General features: G+C 38.6%; 1 protein-coding gene across 6 annotated transcripts; it reads right to left on the bottom strand.

The window, feature by feature from the left end:
• Positions 1–317: 317 nt before the first annotated feature.
• Positions 318–23095, bottom strand: pcm1 (pericentriolar material 1). 6 transcript variants are annotated; one of them, XM_065254508.1, is made up of 40 exons: positions 22940–23095; positions 21284–21392; positions 20836–21072; positions 20350–20640; positions 19658–19828; positions 18842–18961; positions 16485–16662; positions 16295–16404; positions 15836–16082; positions 15598–15748; positions 15269–15463; positions 14813–14976; positions 14411–14649; positions 14029–14147; positions 13764–13893; positions 13509–13673; positions 13079–13242; positions 12313–12495; positions 11980–12229; positions 11757–11902; positions 11439–11602; positions 11176–11335; positions 10704–11014; positions 10363–10530; positions 10074–10130; positions 9327–9499; positions 8756–8887; positions 8548–8683; positions 8267–8407; positions 7692–7795; positions 7468–7602; positions 7029–7226; positions 6052–6111; positions 3388–3508; positions 2264–2415; positions 2125–2185; positions 1852–2039; positions 1677–1769; positions 1456–1579; positions 318–951 (listed from the first exon to the last, which is right to left on the bottom strand). In XM_065254508.1, the coding sequence occupies exons 2-40, from the start codon at positions 21371–21373 to the stop codon at positions 926–928; spliced, it is 6054 nt and encodes a 2017-aa protein (XP_065110580.1). In that variant the 5' UTR covers positions 21374–21392; positions 22940–23095; the 3' UTR covers positions 318–925. The 6 variants fall into 6 exon arrangements, with proteins under 6 accessions (XP_065110580.1, XP_065110581.1, XP_065110583.1 ...); XM_065254509.1 differs by having other exon boundaries at positions 11176–11302; XM_065254511.1 differs by lacking the exon at positions 6052–6111.
• Between the last annotated feature and the right edge of the window lie 1631 nt (positions 23096–24726).

Raw genomic sequence — 24726 nt, 5'->3', positions numbered from 1 at the left:
TTGCTATTATAAGAACCCTAACTACTACATTTTGTATATATATATATTTTTAAATGAAGCAAATATTTGGAATGTGATTTTAGGTTTTGTGTATATTTTTATTTGTATACATAAAAATGAGCACGGTAGAATAATTCAATACTGGTGTGCCAGCTTTAACCTCATCACTGTGTGAACTAATGATTTTACCTCGACCAAAAGAGGAAACTTGATTAACCAGAAAAATGAATGTATATGATTTGAGTACTACAACAATCTAAAAATACTGTGCAATGGAATGATTTGCTAAATAAAGATCAATCACTACAACAAAAGGGTAAAAATCAATGTTTTATTTGTTTTAAATTACAATTTAAGACAGGGAATTTCATGAGGTGAAATAGGGCGAGAACCCAAGCATTGGGCAACAAGCCTTAAAAAATAAAATAAAAAGCAAGAGCATTTAAAAGAATGCAGTAACGGGAGAACAGAATCAGTGCTAGCATGTGATTCAACTCTATTCAATATTTTTAAATGCACATTCTGGATATTTTCCCAAATGTATTTGAAGTTCTGAGGTACATAGTATTCTAGAAACAGAGACTGAAGCATAACCATGTCAAATGAGAACATATTGCATCTCTTTAAACTTTAGTGCTTGTAGGAACTTTTGATGTCAGAGACCTGGCTTAATAAAGAAAAATACAGATATATAATAACAGACTACAGAACGGCTTAAAGAAAAACCTGTGTGTATCAAACAACACCTACATTCTTCATAAAACATTCAAAATAAAACTACCTATACAATCTTAATCTGTTAGATGGCATGCCGATTGCTAATTCAAGATTTAGCTTTTGCTCTTAAGTGATTAAAGCTCACTGTACGTTAATGTTGCATGAATGGTGGTTTGTAGTGTAGTAAGGAAAGTCAAAAAGGCCATACTCATGCACTCTGGGCTCCAATGGTTTCTGAAAAGAAAGAAAAATAAATTCAGTGTGAAAAACTAAATCCAGTCACATTGGAGCACACAACTTTGGGTTTTGGAATCCATTCAGCTGATCTCTGCGTCTGGCGGTACCACTTTTAGCATAGCTTAGCATAATTCATTGAATCCGATAAGACCATTAGCATCGCGCTAAAACTAACCAAAGAGTTCTGAGATTTTTCTTATTTAAAACTTGACTCTTCTGTAGTTACATCGTGTACTAAGACTGACAGAAAATGTAAAGTTGCAAATTTTCTAGGCAGATATGGCTTAAATCAAGGACTTTGCTGCCGTAACATGGCTATTGGAGGGGCAATAATATTACGCAGTGCCTGAAAATAGTCCCCATGGTAACTTTCAATAGCAGAGGACTATTTTCGGGCACTGCGTAATATCACCGGACACATTCAGCCGCATATGCGTCTGTTAAACTTAATTTAAGTGATTGTTTGTAACAGTTAAGTTTTTAGTAAACATGATTAGTTACCAGGCTCTTTGAGTGCTTCAGCGTTTCCAATCAAGCCTGTAAGCCCATCTGCATTTTCATTCAAAATCTCAACTGTTAGGTTATTATTTTGTTGCTCTTCTGTGATCCTCTTACAAAGTTCCTCCTGTAAGTATTAAAAGCAAAACATAAATAGAGAAAAGTTACAAATACTCTAAACTCAGTAACCCATTCCTATGTTAGAGAACCCACACGGAACATACCTCACACATAACAGACATTTGAAGAGGAAGATCATCCACCTTCACAAAGTCTTCCTCGTCTGATTTCTGGCTGGTGTTTCCAGATCCAGCCTCCTGTTTTAATGCATACAACACAATAAAGATGTGCTTTCTACACAAACAGTATGCTGATGTGATGCAAGTGATAGAGACTTACATCAGTGTTGATCATGACCGGTGAGTCTGTGTCAGGACTGGCTGTGTCTGAACCCTGAGGACTCTCCTGAGCTGAAGGAACAGTAGAGCCGTCTTTCTCTTCTCTCTCTCCTGGTGGAGTCTGCACCTCCTCTCTAGACTCCTCTGGAGCTTCAACCTTATCTATGGACTCGGACTGTTCACTGCTCACTGGATGGAAGACAATTTGTTTTTAGTTTATTGATATATATATATATAAATCCAAAGTAAAAAACAGTAAAAAATCTAGCCATACCTTGGTTGCTCTCTAGGTCTGATGTTGTGTCCTGGTTAATTTCATCTGGTAAAGCTGAGCCCTAGAAAAACACAACAGGTTATTATCATTATTATTTGCTCTGAGCTGTGTCTGTTCTCACGGGTATGTTACAGCACACCTGTCTCTGTTCAATAGTGTTGTCCATGTTGGCTTGTAGTGACGTCTGCACCTCATCAGGTTCAGCCTCAAAATCCTCAATCTCCTCTACTTCGTTTTCATCTTCTCCACTGCCATAGTTACACAGAGCCTGCGTCTCTGCTTTAGAGAGGCCTAAAAAAAAAAAGATGGCAAACATGCAAGAAGTCAAACAGTAACAGAGCAAGTTCTTATCAAATACAAACACATTACAGAACAGTTTCTACCTATAGCTGATAAAGACGACTAACCTTAAGCTAAATCTTATAAGTGACTGTTTAATGGTCATAATGGTATATATTTAAAGACTTAAGTTCTTTCTTAAATCATATTTTTTTAACTTGTGAAAGACAAATATATTAGTCGGGTCAATCCATTAAAAGGACATTCCACTTTTTCTGAAAATATACACATTTTCCAGCTCCCCTGGAGTTAAACATTTAATTTTTACCATTTTGGAATCCACTCAGCCGATCTCCGTGTCTGGCGCTAGCACTTTTAGCATAGCTTAGCACAATCCATTGAATCTTATTAGACCATTAGCATAGCGCTAAAAAATAACCAAAGAGTTTGGATATTTTTCCTACTTAAAACTTGACTCTTCTGTAGTTACATTGTGTACTAAGACCGACGGAAAATTAAAAGGCAGATATGGTTAGGAACAATATTCTCATTCTGGCGTAATAATCAAGGACTTTACTGCTGTAACATGGCTGCAAAAGGCGCAATGATATTACGCACTGCCCGAAAATAATCCCCTGCTATTGAAAGTCACCAAGGGGACAATTTTCGGTCGCCGTCATTCTTAGTACATGATGTAACTACAGAAGAGTCAAGTGTTAAATAGTAAAATATCGAAACTCTATGGCAATGCTAATGGTCTAATCAGATTCAATGAATTATGCTAAGCTATGCTAAAAGTGGTACCGCCAGACCCGGAGATCAGCTGAATGCATTCCAAAACAGTAAAAATCTAATATTTTACTCAAGGGGAGCTGGAAAATTAGCATATTTTCAAAAAAAGTGGAGTGGAGTAAATGAATTATATTTTGAAAAGCTATGTATACAACAACTTACACAACTAAAGGATACTTTGGGATTACGTACTTATAGAAAGAGGAAGGCCATCTCCATCCTCTTCTTCCACCTCAGATGCTTCACTGCTCTGTGTATCTTTCTCCTCCTCTCTCTCATGGTTCATCTCTCCCCGCTCTGTTTCATCATGTTCCTGAGAAGAAAACAACAAAGCAAATTGGCAGCAAAACCGTTAAGATTCACAGAAATCTAACCAAGCATTAAGTAATACATACAAGTAATACAGACATTTGTCAGTGTAAACAAGTTCTTGTCCTAACCAGCAACAATCACAAGTTGATTTTGAAATCTCATGGATTCAAAACCTCCATTGTACCTAAAATATCAAATATGATCTATACTTATAATTGAAAACGTGAGAAATCTGTAAAACATTAACCATTACAAAAAAAAACATGACCCTGGACCACAAAAACAGTCACATAAGGGGGATTTTTTTTAAATGAGATTCATACAATAAATAAGCCTTCTATTGATTTATAGTTTGTTAGGATAGGATAATATGTGGCCGAGATGCAACTATTTGAAAAATTGGAATTTGAGGGTGAAAATAAATCAAAATATTAATGAAAATCGACTTTAAAGTTGTCCAAAGAAATGCATCCACTCACAAAAATAAGTTTGGTAACGGTAGGAAATTTAAAGAAATATCTTCATAGAACATGATCTTTATTTAATAATGATTTTTCCATAAAATAAAAGTCTGTCATTTTGACCCATACAATGTATTGTTGGTTATTGTTACAAATATAACCCAGACCTGCAAACTCCTCAGAGTAAAAAAGGTGACAGTGTTGCACGCACGGGGGGTGGGGGGTGGGGGGGGTTGGGTATAGGGTTACCCCAGCTCTATATTTTTGTGATTTTAATATGATTCTGAGCGTGACTTAACAAAAATCAGCATACTTTAATCAAAAAACATTGTTAAAACATCCTTGAAGCTTAAAGAGAATGACACATTTAATATTTTACAAATGTTTTTATTTACAACTCACGGAAACGCCTGGAAGTGTTGTGAAGCATGACACTGAAATAAAAAACAACAAGAGACAGACAGAAATGAAAAAAATATATTTTGCTGATGTTCGTGAAAGCTTCGTGCGACAGAGCCACTTTGTCCTCAGCCGGCGTCTGTGCAAGGTTGACGATGACGGGCCATTGTGAATGGCAGTGAGTGCTCCACCAAAGTGCCCAGAACCATTGCCTGAAAGTAAATTAAAATCATTAAAATATAACCTTGCAAACTATCATACATAGGACTAATATGATAAAACAACGTGTCTCCATACTGTATGGCTGATATGCAGTGAATATCAAAATACATTTCTGTTCAATAATTATAATAATAATGCATTTTATATGTAGGGCTCCTTACATTAAATAAACAATCTCAAAGTGCTAGTGTTCATAATGTAAATTCAACTAACAATACAATGTAAAGATTTGATTGACAGACTTTGATGCAAAATGTAGCCCTTTATTATACAGAAATTGGTTGTTGGTGTATTATCCTAGGACAACACGCTCGCCAGATTGTTTTATCTAAACAGCCCTATGTTGTTAAAAATAACTGTTTACCAGGTATACAGCCACCAGGAATGTATGGGGCTAGGCTAAATCCTAAAACATTCACAACGCGATGTAGAAAGATTAAGTGCATGCATTGAAAAAAAATAGGTATGTATTAATTAGTCTAAGTTGAGGTAAAAACATAGGAAAATGTTGAAAAAGGGTGGGTTTTCCTTTAACATTACTCTCGCATCAGCTGTTGTGTAAACAGTCACATTTACCCACACCACGAACGACTGCCTGCGCAAGCGCGCACCACAGCCACCATAATGAATAAGTTACTCAGGGTAACGTTAGCTCAGAATTCGATTAGTAGCCGTATATCTCGGAACTCCGGGCAGAACACCCGGGTAACCATAAGCCTAGCTAACATTCGTCCTGCTAAGTTAGCTAACATTAGTCATTTTGCTCGAAGCATAGGCAAACTTTATGCAAGGTCTACGTTTGTGCATTACTCGGCGTTGACTCGTTCCTAAAAATACAATATAAGCGGTAGCTAACGCTAATTAAATCAGGCAAACAACTAGTTGTCGTTTTTGGTCCAAAAAAGTTGACTTACCTCAAATAAGATGGTTCCTTCACGTTAAAAGTGTCCATCAGACTCGCGTGGTAGAGGTGTGTCTCTCATCCAAAGGACCGCGCTGTCTTCAAGATTCTGAAGGAAGTGCTAAGATTCCGATTGGCCCAGAGGAAAGCATGCTAAGATTCCGATTGGCCCAGAGAAATGTCAAGTATAAGAATTATCCAATAATGTTTGGCAATTCTAGCCCGCATTGCATTCAGATAAAGGGCAGCCTTCCGACCCCCCCCACACACCTAAAAAAAAAAACTCTCCGGTTCTATGCGATTCACGTGAATGACCCAATTGACCAAGAAAACGGCGATTGTCGCCGAAAAGCGACAAGTTTGCAGGTCTGATAACCACTGGTTCATACCCATTAATTTTGGGATTTGAAAATAAGGGAAATTTCCCAAACCCTAACACCACACACTGACTAGCTAATGACTCATCTAAAATACTAATAGTTTTACTGCTCTTTAACTGTAAATTATGTTGTAAGATTCATTAGAATCAATGCAAATATATCAACAATTAAACTAACTTACTTTATCTTCATCGAAGTACGATGGCGAGAACGTCTTTTCTCTTTCTACCACTTTGGTTTCCTGAATAAACACCACATACTGATAAATCTCTTACTCAAACACAGAGATTTTGCTTAAAGGGATAGTTCGGCCAAAAATGATATTAAACCCATGATTTACTCATCCCCAAGCTGTCCGAGTTGCATATGTCCATCGTTTTTCAGACAAACACATTTTCGGATATTTTAGAAATTTTTTTAGATCTTTCAGTTGATTAAATGTAATGTTTTGGGGTCCAACCATAGTCCACGACCTTCAAGTCCAAAAAAAGTGCGTACATCCTTCACAAAATAAATCCAAACGGCTCCAGGATGATAAACAAAGGTCTTCTGAGGGTAATCCGTGCGGTGTTGTTGTAGAAATATCCATATTTAAAACTTTATTAACGTAAATAACTACCTTCCGGTAGCGCCGCCATCTTAGACTCCTCTGTATTCAGGAGAGAGTATTAGCGTAGTGTACGCACTTTTCTTAGTGATGTATGACAAATTCGGAGGGCGGGGGCACAGAGCAGCAGCAGAGTAGCCTCCGTAGGCTGCGTAAGCTCTCATCCTGAATGCGGACGTGACTAAGATGGCGCCGCTACCGAAAGTTATTTATTTACGTTAATAAAGTTTTAAATATGGATATTTCTACAACACCACCTTGCGGATTACCCTCAGAAGACCTTTGTTTATCATCCTGGAGCCGTTTGGATTTAATTTGTGAAGGATGGACGCACTTTTTTTAAACTTGAAGGTCGTGGACCCCGTAACATTACATTTAATCAACTGAAAGATCTAAAACATTTTATAAAATATCCGAAAATGTGTTTGTCTGAAAAACGATGGACATATGCAACTCGGACAGCTTGGGGGTGAGTAAATCATGGGTTTAATATCATTTTTGGCCGAACTATCCCTTTAAGGCACAATATTCACACAAGTCGTCATCTCTACCTCAGTTCTGGGTGAAGGCTTTGGGGATGCGTTGTCTGAGCGTCTCTTGGTCCGGTCTTTGTTTTTGGAGGTGTTCTGGTCTAAATCCTGCATCAGTTTGAAAAAGGCAAGCTCATTGAAAAGTATCTCAGAGATCTCCACCAGAAGGTCCTCACCGCAGTCCTGGAGCGGCCGGCCGACAAACTTAGTCAGCGAGTCCTGTGCACGCACACACATACAATTCATAGATCCTTAATGAAATTCTGTTTTTGTAGCTCAATTGGAAAAGCACTGCATTAACAGCTCAAAGGTCATGTTTTTGATTCACAGAGTACACATGGCTTCAATGTAATGCAAGTTGTTTTGGTTTACATATTTACTTACGATATTTAAAAAAATATATATAGACAGACAGACAGACAGACGAAAGGTTTGATGGGCAGTAATGACAGTGTGTTACCTGCAGGATGCCACCAAGCTGTCTGTGGAAGAAGTGCACAAACTCTTTGCTTTCGTCGTTTTGCTGAGTTAGTCTGAGCACCATGCGTCTCACAGATGTCAGCAGCTGGTGCGAGCACACCTCACCAACATGTTCCTGACAGAAGTGCAAGAAAGCGAGTCTGTGAACTGCGGCTTTAATGTGTATTTACTTATAGATTTAAAATAAGACCTAGACAAACTCACCTTTAGGAATGGTATAACTTCTGTCATGATGGCTTTGATCTGTTTGTCGAGCTGTTGTGTGTCAATTTGAGGACAGTGCGTGTCTGCAGACGAGTGACTAGCACCTGAACACAAAGAGACAGATTTAGATTATAGAAATAAACTTTTGGATGGTGTCATCATTGACAATTTTTTTCTGAAATACCAAAATCTTTTACATGGAGAAAATTATAGGCAACAATAATATAGGACTGACTCATATAGACATATCACCATATCATTAAACTTAACGTTGCTTTTAGAAAATCTACATAGGATTTATAATATCATATACTATCATGTACTGTAGAAAAGACAAGCAACTGAGTTCTGGATTTATCAGAAAACATGAAGTAAAAACATTTATTACATGTCTGTTTCGAGCAAGCAAAGCCTTAGCATATCCCGATTAAACACCTAACCCCATAACCGTGTATAGCAAGAGATAAATTAAAGGTCATGAAAGCCTGTTTCCTTTAAAACAGACAGAAAATCATGTATCAGCACAGTTCTCAATATACCAGCTGATCCTGGCACGGCAGTGACTCTGGCGGTACCTTGAATGGGTGCCGAAACAGCAGCGGCTGTGGCTCCAGGGCCATGCTCTGAGTTATCTGTATTAAACTCGGCCTTCAGCTTCATGCGTTCATACTCCCTCATCCTGGCCAAGGCCTTATCTAAATGAATCACTGTGTTACCTACAGGAGCATAGATTAAAGTAAGGAAGAAGAGGGAGAGAGAAAGGAAAGTATCCCAAGAATCAGCCAAAACTCCACCCGGCAAAGCAAGCAAGCTAACTTTTGTATCTGTACATGAACGAGCGGGCCGGTCTTCTTACCCAAGTCGTCACTGGCAAATGGTTCAAGGTTGGATGAAGTCGACAGCAGGCTTTCATTATCTGTTGTGTTTTCTCTGTCCAATGTCTTTTTTACTCCACAGCTGGACTTTATTGTCACATTCTTCTCGGATGCCTCCTTAAAAATATCAAGAAACAAAATGAGTTTGTGTGATACAAAATAAATCATTCAGGGAAAAAAATATCTTACAGTTTCACTGGTGGCCAGGCTTTCGCTGGGTGTGAGCTCTGACTGAGAGCCTGTGGCCCACACAGCCGGACCCAAAGATGATGCCTGCTCATCTGCTACGCTCTTCTCTGTCAGGTGCCTTGTAACTATGTCCTTGTGGTAAAAGCCAAGAGATTAGGATACAATACTGAAGTCAACTTACTGTACAAATTTCAAATAGGGCTGCACCATAAATCGCACGCGATTGTCGTCAGTAAACCCGGTTCCTTGATTAGTAGTAAATCGCCATCAGCTGCTTTCAGATGGAGCGGCATTTATTACACAGAGCCGTATTTCACTGAAAAGCTAGGCAATCTTGCATTCAAAATCACAGGCGATTCATCTGCGATATTTCCCCGCTTGTAAGTGAACTGCGTTCTGTGCAATAAATGCCGCTCCATCTTAAAGCAGCTGATGCCGATTTATTACTAATCAAGGGTTTACTGACGAGATGGGGCAGTTTGTTTTGTTTACAAACATTCCCTAAAACATCTTCCTTATGTAACAATCAATTAAAAAAAAAGTGAAACGTGTGAATAGCTGTGTATTGTACCTGTAGTGAGAATAGCGCCCTCTGGCGCAGATAGTCTGTATTGAGCAGCTGAAGCTCATGGAAGAGCTCGATGAGGAAATGAGGACGAGACTCATTCTGAGAAATCAGAGTCGCCACCTCAGAGTAGATGGTTTCTCTCAGGGCCTCAAAGAGAGAGAAATCACTGCTTGCATCTAAACAAGAGAAATATATAAATGATGTACAAGAACAAAGTGAAAAAAAAGGACAAATGATGTACTGGAAGTGTTTATGTACATCATCATCTGCTTTTGCCATGCTTTATATTTAAACAATATTTTACAATTTAAAGTGTGTCGTGGTATGGCCTCAAGCATACTTCAAAGTCTGAAAACAGTCATTTAATGTTATCAAAAAAAAACGTTATCTACTGTATACTCAAAACCGTGCTCAGAACTATCTAATGTCAACACTCAAAAAAGAAAAACGATAACCTATCTGGATGCAGTTATTCAATCTCTTGCACGTGCAAATGCACTTTAGTGATTTTGTAAAAATGACAGCAAAAACAACCTTTTACAGTTAAAAATACAGTAAAAATGTAGTAACTTCCACGTATATACACACACATTTGCATCTATAATATTTGTGTGAGATTCTGTGCCATGATGATTGAATGACCAACTTGATATGTTGTCACAGTAAAGAAACCATGAAAGCAAACAAAGGTAACATGCAGATAAAGAAACTGTTAATGAGGTTAGTGAGCTGACAAATGTGAAAAGTTACCTGGGATTTCAGTGCATGCAATTCTGTTAGACAGAAATGGTGTTCTCCAAGCATATGCTGTGAAGAAACCAGGAACAAAACCCCACATGAAAGTGAGCATGATGATTTAAAACAACATGAGGAAACACAGAACATAAGATGGATGATGTTCAAAACAAATGAGAATGAAAAAATTGTCCTGATGAATACATTAACAACTCATTTTAGGAAGTCAGATTCTATATGACAAAAGTACCGACATGTGCTACAAGTTAACATATATTGCAGTAGTATTAATAAAGCATTGTACCAGATGTGAGGTCGTTTGGCTTGTTTGTCTGCATTTTGCTGTCAAGTTTCTCTTGTGTGAGTTTGTCCAGCAGCCCCTGGTTCAGATCTTTGCGTTTAACCTGAGAGCAGCGATCTCTGTCCTGATCAAAGTGAGCATCACTTGAAACGCTGTCGCTTTCTACAGCAGCTAAAAGGAAGTGACAAAGTAACAGCATTTTTTTATTGAATTGGTGATTGGTTTGACCTTCTGTTGTGTGTGCAATTGTATAAAGAGTTTGTACATAGTACAGAAGCAAAAAAAAAAAAAAGTTTTTAAGGTTTGCTTTCTTTTGATTTTGCCTCCTGCAAATACCAACACACCTGTGTTTTTCTGTCCCCTGCCCCTCTTGCGACGACTCTTTGCATTTGGCGTCTTGTCTCTGGACGCGAGACTGGCCTGTGCCGCTGCCTTTCGTCCTGCTTTGAAGGTCTTGGTGACAGTGGTGGGGTCTGCCTGGTCTGGCAGGCTGCTCACAGACTCTTGGGAGTCAGGAATGTAGGACTGATCCCGAGAGGTGGAAGGATGAGGGCCAGGAGAGTTCTGATTGGGTCTCTGATCGGAGCAATTTAGAGAGGAGTTTAACCAGCTACAGTTATGAGGGTCTGAGAAATTATCAGGCTGAATCTGAAACCTGTAAAGGAAAAACAAAATGTATCAAGTTTTTGTGGGTTAATTCTCAAATTATATTATGAGTTTGGGTTCACAATAAAAAAGTTTTTCTACAGGTTACAAATTCTTAGTTGAACACAGAGTTGAATAAATGATCACATCCACACAGAAACCCATTTGTACCGTTTCTCAGAGTTGTTAAGGGGGGATCTTTGCAGTGGAGGGGGGAAACTCATGTACTCAGTTTTGAGGGATATGTTTGGGTCATGCTGTTGATCTGAACTGGCCTGGTTCTGCTGGAAATCTGGTGCTGAGGAGGGAAACATGTGACTCAAATTAAAGCCTAAAAAATTAAAAACAGAAAAGCAAAAAGTCGAATAAATAGACGAAAGAGTATTTTCAAGGTCAATATCATTTCAATCTTGAGTGTCATAAGCATACTGTACCAGTGGGGAAAGGAGAAAAGTTTTGGAATCCGGGCATATTGACAGGTGGGAAGTTTAAGAACAGTGAAGGAGATACAGAGTCACGTGCAGCATTTTGATGTTGCTGTTGCCCTGACCATGATTGATTCTGTTGCCGCAACACGTCATTCAGCACCTGTTTCAACCTGACAGGAAAACAAAAAAAAAGGAATGCATTTCAAAAAGTCCAGTTGTTTAGACCTATCTACACTAAATGCAACAGCTTCATTGACAACATAAAGCAAATATACTTTTAATGATGTCTCATTTTTTGGAGAAAAAAAAACTTAAAAGTCGCACCGATTAACGTTGTTTTGCTGCCAAGCCAGCTGTGTGTAACACTGGTTTAGCTGGTGCATGATGAGAGGGACTTGAGGAGAGGTCACATTATTGGGCACAACACCATACGGACCTGTCAGTACAGTCTGCAGCATGTATGAAAGGGTCTAGATGCAAGAAAGAAAGAGAAATGTCAGAAGAAGAACAAATTAAATATTGTATACAAACAGTCTGCAACACTGACCTGTTGGTCCTGTAGCAGTGTTTGGCACATGGTGGTGCTGAAATTGAGCTGTTTCTGCAGATGTGTGATTTGTTCCTGCCAATGTGCTGGTGCAGTGCCCTCAGACAGAGACAGATCTGCTGCCCATCGCAGGTTTTCTTGCCGCCTGGCCCGACTGGAACTTCCCCGCTCACAATTCTGCTGCTGACGGGAATGACTCCTTGACTCACGGGAGGAAGGACTTCGGTTAACCTCCCTGTGAACCTTCAGACTACAGGAATCAAAAAGGCAGTGTAACTAATACTAGCATGGCCTGATCTGTAAACAAAGGTGTAGTGTTTGAAGAAATTGTACCAATCTCTGTTGTTCCTGTTGTAGTTGCGTTGTTTTCTGGTGGAGCACGTGTGCATCTCATCAGTAGAACTGGACTCCTCACCCTCATCGAGTACATCCTCGTCATCATCTTCCTCACCCCCCACTTCAGAGAAATCATCATCATCTTGACACTGTGTTGAACCACCCCAGGTAGCAACAGTTCTGACAAAAAACAAAAGTAAAATGGAAATCAGTATCAAAACAAAGCCCCTTTTATACTGTGTGCCAAAGTTTTAGCCCCTACTGAAACCATTCTACGCATTTCTAAGCCTCTCAAACCAGGAATCCCATATATAAGAGGTCAGGATGTGACACAACTCAAAGTCTTTTTGTAATCTTGAACATAAATATGAAGAGCTCAGATGCAAAACCCTGATGCAAAACGTCTGATGTGTTTCTTGTAAATGAACTTTATTTTATCAGACTCTATGGATTCTGCCAACAAACTGGTATTTCTGAATGGCCTGTGGGGAGGATTACATGAATTTGAAGCAATTTGGTTAATATCATTATCTCGTTCTAATGGTGGCATTTAGTGGCTTTTAAATCTGAGCTTCTGATATTTTAGGCACTACAAAACATTTTGAACTTTCAAATTTCAAACTTTAAATTCTTGTAAATAAAGGATATGATGCATCATAAATGTGCGCAAACAATGTGGTTACAGGCAATTGTTATCAATCAGTTTTCAGACACTTACAAGAAATGCACAGATCAAGTCGAATCCTTCAAGACTATGTATTACCTCTCATCACGACTGTACGGCTGAGTATCTTGTGTGTCGCTCCTAAATGGAGAGTCAGTGAGTGTGCTTCTCCTCTGCTGTTCTGCCATCAGACTCTCCAATTGTTTCCGCCTCTGTCTCAACTCTTCACGCAACATCTGGTGCCTCCGCATCTCTGACCAAAGCTGATAAAAACACACAGCCTTTGTAATGCACAAATGCCACTTGATGTACACAGTAATAAATCTCAAATAAAAACATTATACATGGTAAGTAAGTGTGTAAAAACAGGAATAATACAACTAGTCAGTCATTACTGCAAAATAACCCCCTTTTTATTTTGTGATAATGCACAGTTGATCGTCTTTTATCCCTTAATAAACTTACAAGTTATTGTTTAACCAAAAAATATAAAGGTTGGAAATCTCATTTAGATTCCACACACACTCACCTCATTGTCAGTGATGGTGACCGGGGGAGGCTCGGTGGTGGGTTTAAGTCCACTAGTGTTGGCTTTAGCTGAGGAAGAGGAGTGTAAGGGAACAGAAGCTGGAGTAGAAGCTGCTGCGGGAATCTTCCTCATCATCTGACCGCTGGCACTGCTGCCCACAGACGACTGATCAAATGTGAGAGAAGACACAACATTGCTTGAAAAAAATTAGACTTTATATGGCAGCTCTATCACAGGTGTATGTGTGCCTAGTACCTGGAGGTCAGGGCAAGCCCACTGCAAGTCCTGAATCTTGCCCTGAATGTCCATTAGTCTCTGTCTCTCTTCATGGAGCTGCTTTAGTTCCTGCTGTTGTTGCATGAGTTTCTCCTCATACAATTTCTCTCTGAAACAAAGACCTTTAATGCTGTAGTCAAGTTTCACCAAAGTAATGCTTTACAAAATAACATGCTACATAAATGTTTTTTTAAACGTATAAAGCAAGCATGATACCAGAAATGTTCATATGACCCACACTAACCTGGCCTTGTCAGAGAGAGTAAGGTCCCTCTCGATTTTAGGAGCCGTTGCTCGGGTGTTATTGGGTTGTTGCTTCAAATCCTCGTCTTCATTAGGTGTTGTGGCATCCGTATCATCACTCTATAGTAACAATATCAGACCCAGGAAAAAAAAACATTTCTAGTCTTCATCAGGTTGACTACACACAGAAAGCACATTAAGAGAATGATCTACTGAAAAAAATGACTACAATGCATTGTGAGTAATAAAAATGTAAACTTTTGTTTTTCTTTTTTGTTATTTAATGTTTATTTTGATCATTCATTTCAGTACAATCACACAGTATGTTTACGAAACACGAAGTGTTTTTAAACTTCTGTTTTTCATAGTTTATGTCCACTCACCTGCACCATCGCCACCAGTTCTTGCAGCTGCCTCAGTTTCTGTTTGGCTGTTTGAAGACGATGAACCTTCTCTGCATAATCTGCATCACGACCTAGACTGTTTCTTCGACTGGAACCTGAACCATCAGTGTCTCTGCCTCCTCCTGCTCCTCCCCCTCTCGCCCCATCATCTTCCAGTACTTCATTATCATCTTCATCCTTAACTCCATTGTAAGGCCTGTCTCGGTTATACTGGCATTCTGAAAGAAACACAATGCAAATGTACAAAACAAAACTAACAAAAAACAGTTATAAAACCAGAAATTACTTAGAAAAATTAAAGAGGTGCTCACAATGCTTTAAGATGCTGATTTCAAAAGTTAACAGTCTTAAAATTAAGATTTGTGTAGTGTGAGGTCTGACCTATGACTGAGGGGATGTTGAGACTGCGGAGGTTAGCTGCCGAACGGTTATTGATCTCACACTCTGTGTTCAGGCGTCCATCTCTGTTATTGGAGGCACTATGAGCCTTTGTCAGGCTGTTCATGTCCATCCAGTTACCTGGAGTCTGTGGTTGGGCTGGATTTCTAAAAACACACAAAAAACAACATTAGTTATAACTTCCTACAGTTGAAGAGTTCTTAAATAAATCCTCAAATCAAAAGTGTTTAGGTGCAGTGTTTAGTTCCTGCCCCAAAATGGATTGTGCACCTATAAATATTGTTTTAGCACACTTTAAATTAATGCAATGATTTCCTTAAAGTAATTAAGCCTTTTTTAGGTTATTCTTCTGCACATTTTTGATATCATTTGGCTGTCTCACAGAACAAACTAGGCCTAGGCCTAGGCCTAAGCAAAACATTATTTTCTTCTCTGTACCTAATGTTGGTAACAGGTTCATGGTTCTCCTGCTCTGAATCAACCATAGCCTCGAACAGCGAACCATCTTCGGTCTCCTCATCATCTTCCTTCACATTCTCGTTAACTGTGTCCACCACCATATCTGATGTCTGCTCATAATACTGAACCAACTCTCTCAATTCATTCAGACGCTTGTGTACCTCCCTTAGTTTCCTGCAGGGAAGAACAAACCAGATATTAAAATACACCACTAAAAAGACAAACAATAAATAACATCCATTTTGAAACATGCATCCAAGCTTTAGGATTTAAGACTGTAGCGTGAGAAAATGAGATGAAAAAGAGACCTGAGTTTCTCAGCAGGATGGGCGTTGTCATCTGTCTGTGTGTAAGAGGAGGAGTCCTGTCTCGCTGGACGGGCCCTGTTGCCCTCTCTACCCAGCACTAAGGGACGCTCTGATATGCCCATGCGTGCACCACGCTGAGTAACACTTTGACCTAAAAAAGGCATATTTTGTTTAACCACACAACAGGACCTTCTGAGAAAAACTATAAACAAAATCAATAAAAGGTATTAAAAATTACAGGAACTGTTGTTTAGGGTCTGGTCTCTAAGGGAATGAAGCTCCTGAAGGATCTTGTCCATGGTCTGTTTTTTGTCCTGTAGCTCCTGTAGTTTGGTGAGTTTAGCATTGGCAGACGTTGATGCTGTTGTTAGTGGGGCAGATGATGGCAAATGACCCCGGGAATTATGGGTCGTGCGTGATCGGCACACTTCTCTAGAAAGAGAGAGACATTCGGCCTGTCGTCGGTTGTCAGGGACTGTCTGTGACTGAGAAGGAGAGATACAGGCAACATTATTTTATTTTAATTTTGTGATGTCACACTAATATGTGATGCTGTGTTATATCAAGAATAAGTGCATCCAGTTTTCAACAGAGCGGTCACATTAACTTTGTAAAATTTGTGGTACTACAGGACCCTTACAATAAAAAAAGGTTTCTAAGAAATATGCAGTTACAGAACTGTTTTGTGTATGTGTACCCGAGTATCATGCAGTTGGTTATGGAAGCGCTGGATGAGATCATTAAGTTCTTCATTGAGCTCTGAGGTAATGCTTCTGCCAGACACACTTCCTGTAGTCTCTGTAACAACTGTAACAAACATGCACAAAATAAACCAAATGATTCAAACATTTAGAAGCCAAGAATGATATTATGTGTGTTCTCCGCACCAGTGTCATCCATCACTGCTATGGCTTGTTCAGCGTTTTGCTGCATGGCCAATAATGCAGCCTGGCGGTCTTGTAGTGCTCTAAGCTGCTCCTGCTGCTCCAGCATCTTCTTGAGGAGGTCATGCTGCTTCTTCATGTTTTCTAGCTCCTCTTTTTGCTCTCCACACACACCATGACCCTGAGAAAAAAGGAAATATTTAATTAGGACAGAACAACAACAACTGTGGAGCAACAACATGCAGTGACTCGAGGTTTCATAAGCTAAGTCACAATGAACAGACAAAACAGCTAACTTAGAATGATGGTGTTCATATGCATGTGTCAGTCAGTACATTGTGAATTATTCTTAAGACTGTGTCTCATTCCACTTCCTATTTCCTTATTCAACAAAACTGAACATTAGCAAGGGCAAGTGGTAATGACCCACATGCCTATAACTCGATTACAAGGTTGCACATTTATGTTATTTTGATGTTTACACAATACATAATGAAATAATGTTAACATAATATACACAGGGTTCCCACACCTTAGTTAACTTCAAATTCAAGGACTAAATGTGGGGACACATTTCAAGTAAGATCAAGGTTACATCGTGTTACCTTTTTTAAGATATATTGTTACAGTTCCCTTCCAGGGAACTTGCGTTGCGTCACTGCTGTGACAATTTGGGCACGCCTCCAGGGGTAATTGTGTCTAAATGTGTATATCAAATTTAACCAATGATGAGGCTTAACGACAAAGACATGGTGGTGCGGGAGCCAGGAAGTGTATCGCTATCTGAAATATTGCCAAAGATGGCGTTACAGGGATGCAGGAAGTATGGCAAGGGAGACGCAGCATTACGTTCCCTTCTCAGGGAACAACAGTTACATACGTAACCCGAGACGTTTTCATGTGTCAAACACTACTTTGCAAAAAAGCATTTTGTTATGAATCAACATTCGCATACAGAAGACATAAGCATTTACGGCGAACATGTGTGCTTAAAATGTCTAGAATTTTTATGATATTATGGTACACTACACAGGGAATAATTTTTTTCCCAGAAAACTTCTTGCATAAAATAGATTCAAGCACTTTCAATGTCCTGTATCTATGTATGCATTTTATTTTTTAACAAAAACTACTCAGGGCCTTGAATTTTTTCCACCAGATTCACAAACTTTCAAGGATTTCAAGGACCCGTGGGAACCCTTTATACATAACATAAATGTGGGCTTCATAGAAATGTTGCCACAATTTCTGCAACACTGCTGCAAAGCATGGCATTGTGAATCTTCATTGTAGCTGTAGTACCATTATTTTAATTGTATTAAGCACACAATGTACACACCCAACAGTATTCAAACATTAAACAAATATGTTATAGTCTAAGCTACAAAAGTCTAGACTACTTAAATATATCTGCCACTGCACAAATGGCAAAAAAAGCTGGAGCAACTCTTAAATCTTCCAACAATTCTTATTGTTTGGCTTTCAGGCACATTAGGAACAAAAATAAAAACATTTCTTGAAATGACATGAAGAAACAGCCATAAGCACACTATTTGTCTAAACAGACAGCTGCTTGCAAAACATAAGCCAGTAAAGGCCGTTTCACACGGTACGCGGCAACCGCGAGTGTTTAGTTCTTTTTCAATAGGAGACGTGCGGAAAGCGGCAAAACGGCGGCGGTTACAGAGGTGACGCGGAGTTGGTCCACACGCCTTCCTCGTGCACCCAAAATCCTATTCCTTCTCCGGACATGGTACTTCATGACAGGCGCCGTTGAAGATAAACATATTTGCACTAAATGCTGCACAAAACGCTTCCAATACAAGAGAAAAGCTGAAGCCGCGCGGCGATTTTGCCGCTTACCGCGTACCGTGTGAAACGGCCATAAGAATCTAAAAATAAAACCAACTGTAACTACAGTAAAAGCAGCTATATATAAAGAGAAAGGAAAAATAATAGCGTCTAACATGCAGAACCTGCTGAGCTGCATCCTTTTCATATCATTCAGCAATTTATCACCATTGCTTCAGCATCAAATTTCTCTCTAAACTCTGCTTAATCGGATCAAAACATGGTTTAGACTGACAAAGCTGAGATACCATCACACATCCTGGGGTCACCTGTACATACAGACAATGTTAATTGTTCATCTTTCATACTATTCCAAAATTGACCCATATCCAAAGCTATACGGGTGAAAACCTTCATGCAAATGAAAAAAAAGGAAAGGAAACATAAGCAAAGCTCCTATTTGTTCAGGCACCTATCCAAGCAGCATTCCATCTTGCATGCCTACAACATTCTGATCAATGCTCAGTTTAGCAATCAAGAGGAGAGATGGGCCCTTTGTGAGTACTCACGGTGGCACTGGAGGCTTCGGAGCGCGGCTCCAGGTTAAGAGACGTGCTCTCGGCCACCGAGCCTGAACCCACTGCCGAGTCCACAGTGGCACCTTCATCATCATCCTCATTTTCCCTCGCCTGTGAAGCGCAGGGAGGAGGGGCAGGGCTCAGAACAGACCCAATTTAAATGCCAACACTTACTAATAATGCTGCTGGTTATGGGTCAAAGTACAAATGCTAAGCTAATAATATAAAACAATGTTCATGACAGGTGCCTTTACTATCAAGCAGCATGCAAGTATTCACAATATTTATAGAGATTTACACTAACACGTGCACAGCAAGCGAGGTCACACTGAAAACACGCTGAGGGGAAAGACGACATGATGCCCTAGATTTGGGTTCTACATTAATCAAGCCTGTGGCACTAAGAACAAAACCTAACACTGCATAACACTGGTCTGATTCAAGATTTTGACAGATTTTGCCCAGCTTTGTGCTATATCCAAAAATAGTTTTGATATTTAAAGAGTAGGTGCTTAACCTTGAACACTGTTGCAGTTGAGCTGATCAAATACACTGATAATACATAAAAAAATAAGCTTATGAGCTAGACAAAACACAATAACTTAAAAGCCAAAAAATATATAATTATGAGGATATATCTGAGTTGAATGAAACAAAAAAAATTTCAGATAAACAAAATACCATCAGTACTGCAAAGCCTGTAGTTGCTTAAATGATCATATTTAATGTAAACAATCTTAACACACCACACAACAACATTTGTACAAAAATAACAAATAAATATAAAACAAATCTCCAAACACTGACCAGCATCTTCTGAAGAAAACGCAGGTACGACTTCTCCTGTTCCTTTAGGTGAGCGATGAGAAGAGAAAGACGTTCCACGTTTGCAGGCACATCATTCTTTTCCACCAGGTCGTCTCTCATGGATGTGGCCTTCCCAATATATTCACGGATCTGTACCAGTTTACTGACCACCTGAAGAGAGAAACAAACTGTGTAAATTTGCAAATGCAAAGACACAAAGATTAGAAGATGAGGAGCAGAAAAGAAATGACGAGAAGGGATAGAAACAGGAAGGTGCTGAGGAAAAGACCAAATAAAGAGACCAAGGAAGAGCTCTCACATGGACAGTGGCATATTTTTAAACTGGCCTAAATTCTGAGCGCTCACTGACACATCTGTGCTCCACTTTTTTGCTCAGCAACAATAGGGGGAGCATTTTAAAGAACACGTGGAAGATGTGCCATCTACTTTCTTTTATTATTCTGAAAAGCAAATCATTTTATGAAAAAATAGCCAGTTGACAATACCCGACATACATAGCATTTGTTTTTACTACTATGGAAGTCAATGGGTACCGTCAACTGTGTGCTTACCATCATTTATTATTCATTCTTGAGCGTTCAACAGAATAAATAAAATCATACAGGTTTAGAACAACATAAGGATGAGTAAATAAAGACATGCTTACTATTCCTTTAACTAATCTTACATACCTGACTACTGTCAATGGATAGATCTCCACTTCCATCATCCAATGCAAAATCCTGTGCGCTGTCCACACTAAAAGCCTCTTTAGTCACTGCTGGCACTGGGGCAAACAAGTCTTTCCCTGGACTTTGTTTCTTGGGCTCCTTGGCTCCAGATGTAGATGCAGTAGTCTGTTTACTCTTGTTAGTGTTCACATGAATAGGCAGGAAGTTAAAATGTTTCTTGGACTCAGTAGAAAGTTGTCTCTGATTGTTGGCTGCAGTGACACGGCCTTGAGAATCACTGCCAATACTCCTCTGTTGGGATGAAAAGTAAAACATTGCTTTATTTAAGGATTACTGGCACGTTTACATAGTTTTTCAGAGCTGGCCTGAATTTTCAAGTAATCTCTGATATACTAAAATAACAGCCTGCTTAGAACATCAGCCAGTTGTAATGCCCCAGTGGATGCATGTCATAAACCTGATCGAGTTCGTACAGTCCCAGCTCACCTCATCCAGATCTGTAAAGTTGATGACCTGACGAAGTCTATCCAGCTCAGCCTGGTCAGGTACTGACATCTGAGTGCTGTACCTCACATGAGGGAAAGAGTGGGGTGTCCGAGACCTTCGTGATCCTGCTCCAGGAGTGGACTCTGGAGAGATCTCATTGGTTAACCGACTCTCTGACATGACAGACTTCTTTCTGTTCTTTTCAGAGGAGCGGTTGGCCTTCCGTGCTCCCCAATCCTGAGAGAGGGGCAGGTCAACATAAATAAGTTTAAGTGAAACATCAGCATGTCTATCCAGCTTTCTCAAGCCAACATAATAAATCATAAACATAAACTGCAAAAACATTATTATTAAATAGTAGCAGAATGGGACATCTATACAAAATAGATCTTGATGTTTTTAAAAAAAGGTCTGTCGTTTTGAGTATGAGAATAATTAATTTAAAGACCATATTGTTGAGACTGCCATTGGGGATGGTCCAGTTATGCAGCTCCTGCTCATCTGCCCCCTCTTCAAATGGAGTGCCACCTGTTGCCATTGTGAATGCTCAGAAAATCCTATAATCAAGCAAAAAAAAAAAATCGATTTACACTAAACTTACCTAAAGAAATACAAAACCTTAATCTGAATCAAATCTCAACTGCATACTCAGAAACATGTTCACACGGATCCTTGATGTGAAAGCTTAATCCAATAAAGTTTTGTTTGACCAGCTGCCAAGCAACAATTAATAGGCCACATGACAACCTTAACCTGAATAGGCATTACATATAAACAAAGCATTATCTTCACTGCTCAAAATAAGAATATTGATTCAACCTGGACATTTAACAAAGTTAGTAATAGTGACATGTCATAAGCCTGTCATTTGTAAAATACAAAGCATTGTAATAAACTTAAATGGTACTGGAACAGCACCATGATTCAGTATTAAACTCCTAAGACCCAAGATTTGGTTGGTCTTTTTTTTTCAGATTTCTACCAGCTATTTTGGGGTTAGGAAGAACCAATAAATATAATAACCAAATAATTTTCTTAGAACATGATGCAGTGCATTTGTCCATGTTTGTGTACAACAGGTTCCAGTTACACAAAATTAAGTATTGTGGTGCAAAACAACAACAACAAAAATGTGATGATATCCAGGTCTTAGGAGGTTAAATATCATAACCAAGATCGCAATACTTATGCGTAGGTACATAACATTACTTTAAAAATACAACAATTAACAAGTGCACAAAATACAATTACAGTGTGGCAAAATTGTGTCAGTATAATCTAATTGAAACTTACTGTAGAAAGCTGAAGTCTGTGTGCTCTATTTCATGAGGATTGTGTACTAAGCTTTGCTATTGTTCTCCTAAGCCGCTGTAGTTTGAACTTAACCGTTAAAACGGTTAACCCGGTCAACCCGCTCACTTTCCCGGTTGACTGTCAACACTAGCCCCCCTACAAAGCCGCTTTTACACGACCTCGGCAGGTTTAGGTTTCTGAAGGTGTAGCAGTCTAGAATTTTATGTTAAAGGTAGTTTTGATATATTTTAATTCGACTTTATACTACCAGTGGTCTCACAAACATATCAACGCGGGAGACCGCTGACTGACTGAGGATTTTATAGCCGCGTGGAGGTTTTTGGCCTGTCACCATGGAAACCTTTAGCACGAGCTACATAACTCTACTTCCCCGCGAAAACTCCCGGGTGAGAGGAATAAAGCTACTGAAAGAGAGTCACAACAACATTGCCAAACATTTTACTTGTATAACAAAGATGAGGGGTTTAAAGCCAATACATAGATTAGTTGAAATGTATTATTTTATTCACAGTTTCGGGCAATGTGTTTATAAACTTCCACCTGACACAAAGGCATCTGACCGGTTAGCTAATATTAGCTACGTTAACCCCCCGAGCTTTCTAAACATTTATCTTCATTAAAATGTTAAAGAGCCAAAGCCAAAACGTCACATTTGCGTGACAACTGAATGCCATTAACCTGTTATTTGTAGCAAATGCTTAATACATTTAGTCAGAGCTAGCAAGCTAACACAGAAGTTGAGAAACAACTGCAAGAGCCCAGCTACAGAATTACTTAACTAGAAAATTACCTTGGATGCTGTGTAAAGGATTCTTCTCACTGGAAAATCACAAACTGAAATATGACCATAAGAAGATTATTAAAATATCAGATAAAGTGTCAATGCGTAGTGTTGCTTTTCCTCAATGTAACCTCCTCTCTTGCCACGGCCATCTTTACCTCATAGCCAAACAAACAGGCGGATGAATACTGCTTTCATTTTCAGTAATGCAATATTTATTGTGAACTTTTTCATATTTGTTATATGGTTGTACATTAGAGGTTGCGTGTGTGCTTTTTACGGTAATACAACAAAAAGATAAGGATAGGACATTTATTGAAGCTTTTAAAGGGTGGTACTATTTTGTTTCTCGGAAGTATTAACAAGAACTGTAAGAGAAGTGAGTGCGACGTCTTAAAAGTACAGATGCTGAGAAATTTCAATGATGGAAACTTAAAAAATAGTGAAAACAGTGTTCATTCATATTTAACAGATAAATTGTCGAAAATGTCATGTAATTAAACATAACTCTAATATCTCAAGGAATAAAATATTTAAAGGGCAAAACCCGTCAAACTGCAAGGTTACATAGCCTACAATGTGCACATTAATATTGTTTTTCTCTTTTTTCTCTGTTTTTATATGTCATTGGTCCTGGGATATTTTATGGATAAGCTCATCGAAAAGCTATACAACCTAGTTACGGTCTCAGCATGTGAGATTATAGTGTGCTGCAGGATTGTATATTTCCTTTTTTGTCCTTATTTTTGTATAATTTATTAAAAATATTTTGCAATATAAGAAAAGCATGTGTTTTGCTAAATACATTAAATGAAAAAAAAAACTTTTTAATGTAGTAAAATTTTGTCTCAATCTAAGCTTAATATTGCTTACATTAGATATTTGATTTGCACACAAATCTGAGCCTTGTGACAATTATGAGTTGTCATCCGTGGAAAGGGTTTTAACATTCTGCTCAAAATAATTTGCAGTAGCCTGCGTTTTAATAAAAAGCACAATATTTGATGGATCCATTGTCCCACACTGACTGATAAAGTCATGCTGTAGAGAAACTGTCAATAATAAGCAACATAAACACCTTAAGCAAATATTGTAAGCTGCCGCATTCTGGCCGCATCAAGACGCACACGCGCGCGCGTCTTTCATGCATTTTTCACATGCCTTCATTTGAGCAGAGAAAAAATGCATATTTTACAGATATTAGTGTTGAAAAAAACTTATTTTAATTAATTTCTTTACACAGTTTTCATTTATAAACTTGAATTAATTTTCATTATTAATTCACGAAACCTCGCATTTTCGTTTACGTCCACCAGATGTCACTCTCATCAAAGCTGTTGGTCTCTTAAAGGGATAGTTCACCCAAAAATGATTTTCTTATCCTCATGTGGTCTAATCCTGTGTGAATTTTTCTGATGAACACAAAAGAAGATATTTTGATAAATGATGGTAAGCACACAGCTGATTGTAAATACTGACTTCCATAGTAGGAAAACAAATACAATGGAATTCAGTGCTGTCAACTATGTTCTTATAAAAAATCTTCTTAATCATTTATCACAAAACTTCCATAATATCTGTCTTTCTACTATGAAAGTCAATAGTTACAAACAGATGTGTGCTTACCATTGTTTATCAGAATATATTCTTTTGTATAAAAAAATAAAATAATTCATACATGTGTAGAACTATATAAAGATGATAAAATTATGTCATCATTTCCATTTTTGTGTGGACTATCCCTTTTAACGGTACATTTCACAATACTTTTTTAAAATGTCAAATAAATCTTTTGT

The sequence above is a fragment of the Paramisgurnus dabryanus genome, chromosome 4 (genome assembly GCF_030506205.2).
Source record: "Paramisgurnus dabryanus chromosome 4, PD_genome_1.1, whole genome shotgun sequence".
NCBI lineage: Eukaryota > Metazoa > Chordata > Actinopteri > Cypriniformes > Cobitidae > Paramisgurnus > Paramisgurnus dabryanus.
This window is presented reverse-complemented; position numbering and strand designations above follow the sequence as displayed.